The 12033-nt window shown below is 41.1% G+C and overlaps 1 protein-coding gene across 1 annotated transcript; it reads left to right on the top strand.

The window, feature by feature from the left end:
* Positions 1-232: 232 nt before the first annotated feature.
* Positions 233-4547, top strand: gpr135 (G protein-coupled receptor 135). The gene has a single exon (XM_043697784.2). It carries the CDS (start codon positions 1247-1249, stop codon positions 2552-2554), a length of 1308 nt encoding a protein of 435 aa, XP_043553719.1. The 5' UTR covers positions 233-1246; the 3' UTR covers positions 2555-4547.
* The last annotated feature ends 7486 nt before the right edge of the window (positions 4548-12033 follow it).

Here is a 12033-nt window from a genome sequence, read left to right as displayed (position 1 = left end):
CCATTATTTTCTTTTAAGACACTGGCTCAGAGTTTACCAGAGAATCAGCAAATGTTACTCTACATCATGAAGGTCATTGAATTCTCCCATAACGCTCATCACCTTCGTGAACTTAAGGGGCCAGGTCTTTTGCTATGAGCACACGCAAGTGATAGCAGACGGGAGAGAGTCGGGCTGTCGACTGCACATTGGCAACTGTCACATCTGAAGCATTACAGCACTGGGAAGGAATCGCAGATTGTTAGCAACCCATGTAATAGTGGGTTTCGGTGCTTACACTGTTACTGAGCCAGTTCTAGTTAGCCTTGCCTATAGCTGGATCCATGCTTGATGTTTGATACAAAGGCTGTGTTTCTGTGATTCCAGCTGTGCAGCCTGCAGCCCTCCCCCTCTTGCTCTGTACGTGGGGAGCCGGATCAAACCTTTACACTCACACCAGCCTTCTTTCCCCAGTACAAAGTGCGCAATGGTCAAACATTTCAGTGCCTTAACGGCGGCAGCGAGGTCTCCCCAGTTACCACAAAATCCATGGCAGAGGGGGGAGGAAAAGCAAAGTATCATCAAATGCATCCTGGTGCAGTTTGCAGTTTCATTGTAGGTGGGTGCTATCTGCGTCATGGCCATAGTCATGGTCATGTGATTCTTCCATCATGTGACTCCTCTTTGTTTTTGGTCTCTGGGCAGGGGATTAGATTGCAGGTTCGTGGAGCTCCAGCTACTTATGTAAGTTGCTTTGTTATTTTGTATCATGCTTCATTTATTCACGTGTGCTCTACCCAAAGACAGGTCCTTGGCTCGTGATCTGCTGATGCTTCATCCTGAACTGTTTTCTTGGCAGTTTCTGTCACTGGTGGTTTTCCATTGGCTTCCACTTGGGCTGGGTGAGGAGATAGATCCCAAGTCTGCCTCATGTCAGAACAGGAATTGAACCAATGCTGTTTGTGTTATTCCCAATACCATATAGTGCTTAATGAAATTGCATTACTCTTTCTCATCCCAGAGATATACAGCTACTGTTTAATGATGTATTGACACACTAGTGGGAAGGTATGCACAGAAATTCTGCACATGATATGGATATTGGCGAGAAGGTTTCACTGCTCAAGTCTCTTCAAGCTGAGCTAGAACCAGATGTACGAATTACATCGGTCCATCTGCCATTGGCTCTGCTATTGACCTTTGTGTATCACGGTTAGGACAGGGCCAGTGATGAAGCGTCCATTTCCCGGATGTGTCGTTCTGCCCAATGGATCTTTCAACCAAGCTTCCCCGGTTCAACAGTCTCACAGAGACCAACAGCACAGACAGTTCCAACACTGTGACCACCATCATCGCCAACCAAACCAGGGTCACTCCGCAAGATTGGGCCAGAGACCAGGCTGACACCAACTCTCTGCTCCATGGCATGGCCTTGGCTTGCAAAGCTCTCATCCTCCTGCTCATCTTCCTGCTCTCCTGTCTGGGCAATTCAGCTGTCATAGTGATGATCGTCAAACACCGGCAGCTCAGGACAGTGACCAATGCCTTTATCCTGTCTCTATCCCTGTCTGACCTCCTCACTGCCCTGCTCTGTGTGCCCTTCTCCTTCATCATGCTGTTCACCCAGGAAGGGGTCTGGATCTTTGGTGACCGTTTCTGCATTGCTAATGGCTTCTTCAACTCCTGCTTTGGGATAATCTCCACCCTCACCATGACGCTCATCTCCTTCGATCGTTACTATGCCATTGTCAGGCAACCCCAGGAGAAGATTGGGCGACGTAGGGCCACCCAGTTACTAGTTGCCGTCTGGTTGATTGCAGTCCTTTTCTCTTTCCCCTGGTATCTCATGACACAAGCCAATGGTCCACTGGTTGTCCACAAGAAGGGGTTCTACCACTGCATGTACATCTTCCACTCAGGCAACTCCCGGATGGGCACCAGTTACAGCATCACCCTCATTGTCATCTGCTATCTTCTACCCTTCTCTCTGATGTGTTTCTGCCACTACAACATCTGTAAGACAGTCAGGCTGTCAGAGATCCGGGTCCGCCCAGTCACCACTTACGCCCACCTACTGCGTTTCTACAGTGAGATGAGGACAGCTACAACTGTATTGATCATGATTGTTTTCATCATCTGTTGCTGGGGCCCCTATTGTATCATGGGCATCATCACTGCCACGGGCAACTTCCATTTCACCCCCATCATGGATACTGTAGCCATTTTGCTAGCATGGGCCAATGGAGCTCTCAATCCACTCATCTATGCTACCAGGAACCCCAATATCTCCATTCTCTTGGGCAGAAATAGAGAAGATGGCTACAGGACTAGAAACATAGCTGCATACCTGTCCAGTCAGAGCCACGAGGCCAGGAGTAGGGTGGACAGAATTAGGGATCAGTATGTCAGTCGACAAGGGTCTGGCAGCAGGATGTCTTCCTCCAGCCCTGCAAATGGAGATGTTGCAATGTGGGCATGTAGAAACCCAGCTGTGCTCTTCTGCAGAGATGGACAACCAGATACTGTGTCTGAGCCTGCCGTACCCAAATCAGAGACTGCAAATACAAGCCTTTAGACAATTTTTTAAATTATTCAATGGAGATATATTTATAAACAGAGAGGCTTTAAATTCAAAGTCTTTCTTGAAAGTGCAGAAATTTGTAGCAGTTTCTGAAAGAAAACTAGTATATGACGTAATTATATTAAAATAAAGTGTAATTTGGATTTGAGATGGTAAAATCCTAAATTAACAATTAGGAAGTAAAAATTCAATTCCGAACAAAATAGTTTGAAGCACTAATAGGAACTCTTGGAAATCCTGGAAATACAATAATGAGATGTAATTTCAGACACTTAGCAGATGTTCTGAAATGTTGAGTGCAACAAGATTGCATCTTAGACCAAATGATAATGAAATAACTAATGCTTGAAAATTTTAGATCAGTTCAGAAGGCAACTACATTATTTTCAGTTGTTACATAATGTGTGTCTTTTTAATATTTGATTGAGTCTTTAGCATACGGTAATCAGAATTGTCCCTGTTTGACAGTCTTATCATGAATCTGAGGCATACAGCCTGCAAAATCCCAGCTTTGATGTTTATTTCGTACCCAATCATTTAAAAACAATTTGCATTTATATGATACCTTAGGACACCCCAAAACAATTTACAAACCCAATGAAATAATTTAGAAGTAAAGTCATTGTTGTATGGTAGAGAAAAGCAACAACCAATTTTACCAGACAAGGTCTGACAAACAGTAGAGTGATACATGAACAAATAACTTAACTTTGGCAGTGTTAACTTGTTAATATGCTAATATGTTGTTCCGGACATCCGACAAAATCTCCTTCAAAATGGTGCTAAAGGATCTTTCATATTCACCTGAAGGGCCTCAGTTTATTCTGATCTAAAATGCTGACTGTCCAGCACTACGTTTAGCACTATGGTGTAAGTTTACTGAATGTGTTTTGATCTTTTCTGAAACAATGGGTTTACTATGAGTGGCCTCAGCAACACTTGAAGGAAAGTGATCAAATATAGATTTTGCTGTTAAATGTCATTACTGTGTTGGTTAGATGGAGACAGGATCATAGTTGTGATGATTTACACCTCCACCTTCAGCCCTTCATCCCCACACAACTGTAGCCAGCATTTACTATTGAAATTCACAAATGATCCCTTGGGTTAGGTTTCAGAGGATGATTATCACAATGGAACCATGAAACCAACTCCTTGGGAAAAGAGGGAAGAAATTTGGTCAGAATGTTGAAGTAGCGAGCAAGTGATTAAAAACACACAAGAGTCAGTTAACACTATATGATGCAAGGCTCAAATATTTCTGTCATTACTTTACAATGTTAGTAGGTGTACCTTCTGTAGTTACTAATTATGCGTCAAAACCAAATAAGTGCCCAAAGTGCCAAAACAGTGATTGAAATTTTGTTTTAAACAAAGCAATGGGTCTGTTTGGCATACATCAATTGAAAACAAAATCATGTTATTTGAGCCTTATTTACTAGCAGTCAACTGGGAAAGTTGGTGCCTATTTAATTAACCAAAAAACTCTCCAGGAGTAATGTCAGAGATATCATTGTAAATGTGTTACATTTTAGAACAATATTTTTTTTTAAAGTGAATACACAAAAGCTTATTTATGAAGCAAGTATCTTAGAGTGTATTGTTTTCAAATTCTAAAATGTTCTGGTGGCCTCATGTTTATTGGTATTAAGTTGTAAATACAGTATTGATGCTTTACTGTGTGATACATTTTCATTCCTCAATTTCCTTTTGAAGACAATAGTAAAAGGGAGGCAAACATTTCCCTGTGCAGTGTTTTAAAGCTTAAGATAAATGTTATCTTCAGAATTTGCTAATGTTTGTGAAAAAATATTTTGTAAGCAAATCAGAAACAACTTCTGGTATTTTAATGTTGCTTTATATTCTAAGGAAATGCAAGTTTAATGCCCCAGATTGCTGAATGTTACTGTATTACATGAAACCAAGGAACAGAAATTGTATGTATGCCAGTACATGTTTTAATCATTAAAGCTTAATTTTAAAAATATTTATTGTTCAATCAGCATTGTCAATTTATCTCATCAGACAAGGTTATCATATAGAAATATTCAGGTAATACACTTGAATAAAATATATATTTTAAACAAATCAGCAATTCACAATTATTAGATGGAGTTATGACAATAGATGTTTCCCTGCTTATTTAAAAATAGAGTAATACATGTGTCACTGGCAAGACACTGCCATTTGTTTTCCATCCCTCACTGTCCAGGTGGTGGATTTGATCTTTCTTCTTGAAATATTGCAGTCCAACTCATGTAGGTACATTCACTGTGCTGTTAAGAAGATACTTCCAGATTTCAACCCAATAACAGTGAAAGGAATGAAGTCAGTATGGTGGTGACTTGGAGGGAGAACCTGCAGGTATTGGTGTTCCTATGCATCTGCTGCCCTTGTTCTTCCATGTGGCAAAGGTCACAGCTTTAGAAAGTGCTGTTGAAGGGTTGGTGAGTTGCTGCAGTGCATCTTGTATACAGTACATGCTGCTATCACTGTGTCGCTGGTGAAAGGAGTGCTATATACCTCAGTACTTTGTACTGATGGTATTTAGATTGTTGAGTGTTTTGGAGCCGTACCTGCCCAGGCAAATGGACGTATTCAATCACACTCCTGACTTGTGCTTTGTAAGTGGTGAGTAGGCTTTTGGTATTTAAGTTTGTTACTTGCTGCAGAATTCCCAGTTTCTGACCTGCTTTTCTAGTCACTATTTGTTTGGCTTGTCCAGCTAGACCCCAGGATGTTGATCTTAAGAGATTCAGCTAGGGTAATGTTGTTGAATGTTAAGGATAGATAGTTAGCATCTCTGTTGTTGGAGATAGTAGGTGCCTGGTAGATGTGTAGTGCAAATGTTATTTCATGTTTAATCAGTCCAAGCCTGAAAATGATCTAGGCCTTACTGAATTAGCCCTTGTGTGTACACTACATCGAAGGAGTTTCAAATTGTTTTTGAATACCATACATCATCAGTGAACAACCCTAACTTTTACCTTATTGATGGAGGGAACTTCATTGAAGAAGCAGCTGGAAATAGTTAGGCTGAGGATCCTACCCTGAGGAGTTCCTGCAGAGATGCTGTGGAGACAAGATGATCACCCTTAGATAACCACAATCAACTTCCTTTATATTAAGTATGACTCCAACTGTGAAGATTTTCCCACCGCTACCCATTGATTTCGGTTTTGTTAGGGCTTTTTGAAGCCAGGGCCTGGGACAGAGGGTTACATCAGGTCCCAGTTGCCAGACCTTGGGGCTCTGGGGGTGGACAGTATTTGGTTCAGGGTCTATGGCCCCCAGCCAGAAGCAGTATTAATTTTCAGGTCTCTGCTCCCACTCCTGCTTGATGACACACTCAATCAAAAACAAAGGTTAAGGTTGTAAAGACAATTTTCATTTTGTTTAAACTGTGAGAGAATATATTGCTTTAAACTGTGTAAGGTGTTTGCAGTTTTAAAAGCAAATTACTGGCAAACGCCTAGAATGTAATTATATCTACAGGTCCTTATGCTATAATGCAACAGTTGATTTCCACTGCAACCTCACTCTATAGAAAACCATGCCATGGAAAACTACTAGACCCATTCAGCAGAAAGTTTGTGTTATCCAAACAGCGCCCACAATTCACCAATCGCGTTATAGCCAATTCACGTTGACAAAATGCACATTATGCCAGAACGACCTGTACAATGTACAAAGCTTGCTTTGAATTATATATTCAAAAAGTTAACCATGTGAGAATTGTAGACTATTATCTCTTCATTGCGTAGGAAATTTCACCTTTAGGAATTACAGAAATATTAGCCTACAGCCTTTTATTAGATAATTAATTTAAGACTTTAGGATGACAATACCCAAGTTTTTTGTTTTAAGTGACAGGAAAGAGAAAGACAACAATGTTGTGTCCACAGCACGAATCCCCTTCTCATCAAAAACACAATAAGTAACTCAAACTGCCAACATAAAGAATCTTTGTGTTTCGATTTACTCTGCAATGGTTACTTACATTAAAGGGTCGCTTTCTGTAAGGTGAAGTGTCAAGGCCATATAGTCAAAACAATACTATCAGAATATAAATCAAAGAAATCAAAGATATTATGCATTTAATGGAATATAGTAGCTATCGTAACTTATCAATAATCAACCTTGTTGATATTTTGTATTGTGGTAATTCCTTTTGTTTTGTTCATGTTTAATTATTACCATACAAGCATGTTGGACTTGCAAAAGAAAACTTAAACAGCAAGATCCAGGTTTTGTAGATTGAGGATAGTCATCAAGCTAATATGAGTCCCCAGAAGTATGATTTACATTGGCCAAAACCTTTTTGTCTGCATGTGGGTAGTTAAATGTAGAAAGCTGGAAGTTCTAAACCGCTGCTCCTCCACAGACTGATCTACAACAGTATCTCACTAATAGGCTTAGCATTAGCATTTAAGAACATGATGGTGCAATACTTAAACACAAAACATGGCAGACCTGGTGCATACAGGTCCAGATGAAATTTTAAGGGTGCACTACATTATAATTACTGCCAAAATAACCCCTCCAGTCCAAAAAGACTGACATTACAATTATGAGATTTTACAGTTATTCTGTCAGAATAATGAGTATTGGAGTTTTAAGAAGATTTGCCATTTTTCTTTCTGTGTCATATCCCTTTAAAAGTACATCTTTCATTGCAATCTTTAGGTTCATCTATTGGATTTGATTCTCATTTCTACTTTCTGATTTTAATGTCAACCGTGGTTCAGTTGGTAGCACTTTTGCATTGGAATCACAAGGTTCCAAGTTCAATCCCATGTCAGGGCATGAGTTCAGAATTCAAAGCTTACCTTCCAGTGGAGTGCTGTGAAGTCACAGGATGGTTTTTCAGATGAGACATTTATCAGAAATCTTTTCTGTCTACTCAGATGGGTGTAAAAGTTGGAGGAGGATAATGAAGTTATCACTTTATCCTGACTGACATATCTCCTCCCCCACTGACCTATTGTACTCTATGCTACTCTCTCCCCACTCCCACCCTCCTCTAGCTTATCTCTCCACGCTTCAGCTCTCTGCCTTTATTCCTGATGAAGGGCTTTTGCCTGAAACGTCGATTTTGCTGAAGCTCCTCGATGCTACCTGAACTGCTGTGCTCTTCCAGCACCATTGATCCAGAATCTGGTTTCCAGCATCTGCAGTCATTGTTTTTACCTTGTTGATTTTAACCCTACTGCGAATCCTCTTGCAAGGATGCCTGCCTTGAAGAAGTTTTCCTCCTCTCTCTACAAGAATCTCAGGGAGTCCCTCTCCCACTGCAACTCCCAGGTCACTTCCTCTGCCCTGAAGCTCTTACTTCAACAGCTTCCTCATTTCCCCTGCCTCCACCTCATCCTAGTTTCAAACCTCCAGCTCAACACTGTCCCCTTGTCTTGTCTGGACTTGTCTGACCTGCCCAGCTCCTTTTCCACCTATCCACTCCACCCTCTCCTCCCTGACCTATCACCTTCATCTCCTCCCCCACTGACCTATTGTACTCTATGCTACTCTCTCCCCACTCCCACCCTCCTCTAGCTTATCTCTCCACGCTTCAGGCTCTCTGCCTTTATTCCTGATGAAGGACTTTTGCCCGAAACGTCGATTTTGCTGAAGCTCCTCGGATGCTGCCTGAACTGCTGTGCTCTTCCAGCACCATTGATCCAGAATCTGGTTTCCAGCATCTGCAGTCATTGTTTTTACCTTGACATATTTACCCCTCAATGCACATAAAAATAAATTATCTAGTCATTATCACACTGCTATTTGTGGGAACTTGCTGTTTGAATTTTGGCTGCCATGTTTCTTACAATGACTAAGCCTCTAAAGTATTTCATGTAAAGCAATTTGAGACATCCAGTGGTTATAAAAACACTACATTAATGCAAGTTTTTTTCTTTTTATACTGCACAACTCTGGGGACTTTTCAATTTGGTTGATTGAAGAGCCCACTTTTTTTTTTGCAAGAAGTGTTCAAACATGCCACACATCTGCAAAGGGTTTCATGCTGGATCAGACATCTATACATTTCGTTCTGCTAGAACATGTGTTTCATTAACGCGATTGATTAATTGGGGACACAGCATCTAAAGCACAAACTTTTAAAACTTGTGTTGGCTGTAATACAATTACATCACCAACAGTAAGCACTGTTTCTAAAGCACGATTTTTCTATAACACGGGTGCACAAGAACACAACCATCGCATTATAGAAGAACTACCCGTATCAGCAAATTTCCACTCAAAAGTCTGCAAAATATTGTATGGGCTGCTGTCAGTGCAGTGGACAGTGAGCATAGTTCCCTCACCCCTGACCACAAATCTATGCAACTATATGGAATCAGTGAAACAAGCAAGCTACAAACTGCTTCATTTCAGACAATACGACCAATGTAGGAATGGTACAATATATGCACATATACAAATGAGGAGACCATTCAAACCCTCAAGCTAACTCCATTATTTAGTAAGATCATAGCTGATTAGATTGTAACCTTCAGTCCACCACATTCCTGCCAACCCTGATAAATTTTCACCTCTTATTTGCCAAGAATCTACTCTACTTTGAAGATACCCAAAGTCTTTGCTTCCAGTACCTTTTTAAGAAGAGGTTTCCAAATGCTCGTGACACTCTGAAGTGAACAAAACCTTGCCCTAAATTTTTTTAAATCACATTAAACGGGAGGAACATTTTCTGATGTTCCAACCCCACAGCTTCGTGAGTCTTGCCAAAAATATAAATCAATTTTTAATTGCCAAAATGGTCACCTCATTTCTCCACTGTACTATTATCTAGAATTGAAGAAACATTCACCAGACTTCAATAAATAACATAAAAATTGCTAATTCTCCAACCGAATTTCCATTCATTTCAATTGGAAAGCTAATCAGCTAAGAGAAATCTCTGGTCCATAAAAGTATATCATTTATTGTGATCATCAAAAGAATTACATACAATTAACAGCATAGAACATGCTGCTTGGCCAAGCAGTGTACAATAATATTTGGTGTCATTTTTATTAATTTATGGGATGTGGGTGTTGCTGCTGGCCAGCATTTATTGCCCATCCCTAATTGCCCCTGCAAAGGTGGTGATGAGTTGTCTTTTTGAACAGCTGCAGCCCACCCACTATGGGTTGACCCAAAATACCATTAGGGAGGGAATTCCAGGATTTTGACCCAGCAACAGTGAAGGAGCGGTGATATATTTCCAAGTCAGGGTGCTGAGTGGCTTGGAGGGAAATTTTCAGGTGGTGGTGTTCCCATGTATCTACTGCCCTGGTCTTCAGGTGGAAGTGGTTGTGTGTTTGGAAGATCTATGGTGAACTTCTGCAGTGCATCTTGTAGATAGTACACACTGCTGCTACTGAGGGAGGTGATAGAGGGAGTGGATGCTTGTGGATGTAGTGCCAATTAAGCAGGCTGCACCCATTCAGGCAGGTCACACTCCTGACTTGTGCCTTTAGATGATGCAGAGGCATTGGGGAGTCAGGTGGTGAGTTACTCACCACAGTATTCATAACCTCGAACTTGCTTATATAGCCACTGTGTTTATATGGTGAGTCCAGTCGAGTTTCTGGTCAATAGAAACCTCCATGATGTTGATAGTGGGGGATTCAGTGATGGTGACACCATTTAATATCAAGGGACAGTGATTAGATTTTCTGTTATTAGTGATAGTCATAGCCTGGCATTGTGTGGCACAAACATTACTTGCCACTTCTCAGCCCAAGCCTGGATATTGTCCAGAATCCATTGCATTTGAACATTGTCTGCTTCAGTGACTGAGAGTTATAAATGGTGCAATCATCGGAGAACATCCCCACTTCTGACATTACATTGGAGGGAAGGTCATTAATGGAGCAGCGGAAAAAGACTCGTCCTGATTAACTCCTACAGAGATGTCCTGAAGCTGAAATGAATAATCTCCACCAAGCACAACCATCTTCCTATGTGACAAGTATGACTCCAACCAGCAGAGAGTTTGCCCCTTGATATCCATTCATTCCAGTTTTGCCAGGGCTCCTTGAAGTCACACTCGGTCAAATGTAGCCTTGGTGTCAAGGGCCGTCACTCTCACCTCACCTCTGGAATTCAGCTCTTTTGTCCATGTTTGAACCAAGACAGGAATGAGGTCAGGAGCTGAGTTGCCCTGAGCAGGTGCTGCCTGATAGCACTGTTGATGATAGCTATCACATTTCTGATGATCAAGAGTAGTCTAATGGGGTGGTAATTGGCTGGATTGGATTTGACCTGCTTTGTGTACAGGACATAAATGGGGCAATTTTCCACACTGTCAGGTAGGTGCCAGTGTTGTATCTGTACTGGAAGAACTTGGTCAGAGGAGTGGCAAGTTCTAGAGCATATGTCTTTAGTACCATTGCCAGAACGTTGTCAGGGCCCACAGCTTTTCCACATCAGCTTCTTTCCCTTATATTTATTTTTATCTCACCCTAATCACCTACCTCTCTAATCTAATTTCTATCTTAATTTCTTTCTTGAAGGGAATGAAGTGGCAAATAGCATTTGAGAGTGAGGACCATATTTTCACTGTTTAGCAATACCACTGGTACCTGCCACTTCACAGAGGTGAAGTGTGGAGAGAACAAAGAACAGTACAGCACGGTAACAGGCCCTTCAGCCCACCAAGACTGTGGTGAGACGTGATGCCTTTCCAAATGAAAAACTTTGTGCCTCTCCGCAGTCCATATCCCTTTATTCCCTGTCTGTTCAAGTATCTGTCAAGATGCCTCTCAAACATCGCTATTGTATCCACATTTTCTAGCAGCACATTTCAAGTACTTATCATCTTCTGTGTAAAAAAAATGCTTCTCACATGTTTAAAATCATCCGCTTTCATCCTAAACCTATGATCCATCATAGTTGCCATTTCTAACCTGGGAAAAGGACTCCCAACTATCCATTCTATCCACATCTCCCATAATTTTGTCTCGTCCCTTTTCCTTCAACATTCAAGGGAAAACAAACAGAGTTTGTCCAATCTCTCCTCATAGCTAATCCCTCCAAACCAGATAACATCCTGGTAAACCCCATTTCTGTAGCGTCTCCAATGCCTCCACGTCCTTCTGGTAGTGTGTACACAATATTCCAAATGTGGCCTAATTAAAGATCGATACAGCAATAACATGACTTGCCAATTTTTATACTATGTGTGCCAACTGATAAAGGCAAGCGTACCATATATCTACTTGACTATTCTATCCACTTGTTGCCACTTTCAGGGAGTTGTGGACCTGTACACTGAGATTTATCTGTATGTTAATGCTACTAAGGGTTCTTCCATTTACTGTTTACTTCCTTCCTGCATTAGATCTTCCAAAATGTATTACCTCACAACATAACCTCCCTGCTTTTAAACTCAGTCCCTTCAGCAATGAAGGACAAAATTCCATTTGCCTTCCTAATTATCTATTGCACCTACAGACCAGCTTTCTGTGATT

The sequence above is a fragment of the Chiloscyllium plagiosum genome, unplaced genomic scaffold (genome assembly GCF_037043375.1).
Source record: "Chiloscyllium plagiosum isolate Xiang-an unplaced genomic scaffold, Cpla_swu_hap1 HiC_scaffold_8, whole genome shotgun sequence".
Lineage (NCBI taxonomy): Eukaryota > Metazoa > Chordata > Chondrichthyes > Orectolobiformes > Hemiscylliidae > Chiloscyllium > Chiloscyllium plagiosum.
This window is presented reverse-complemented; position numbering and strand designations above follow the sequence as displayed.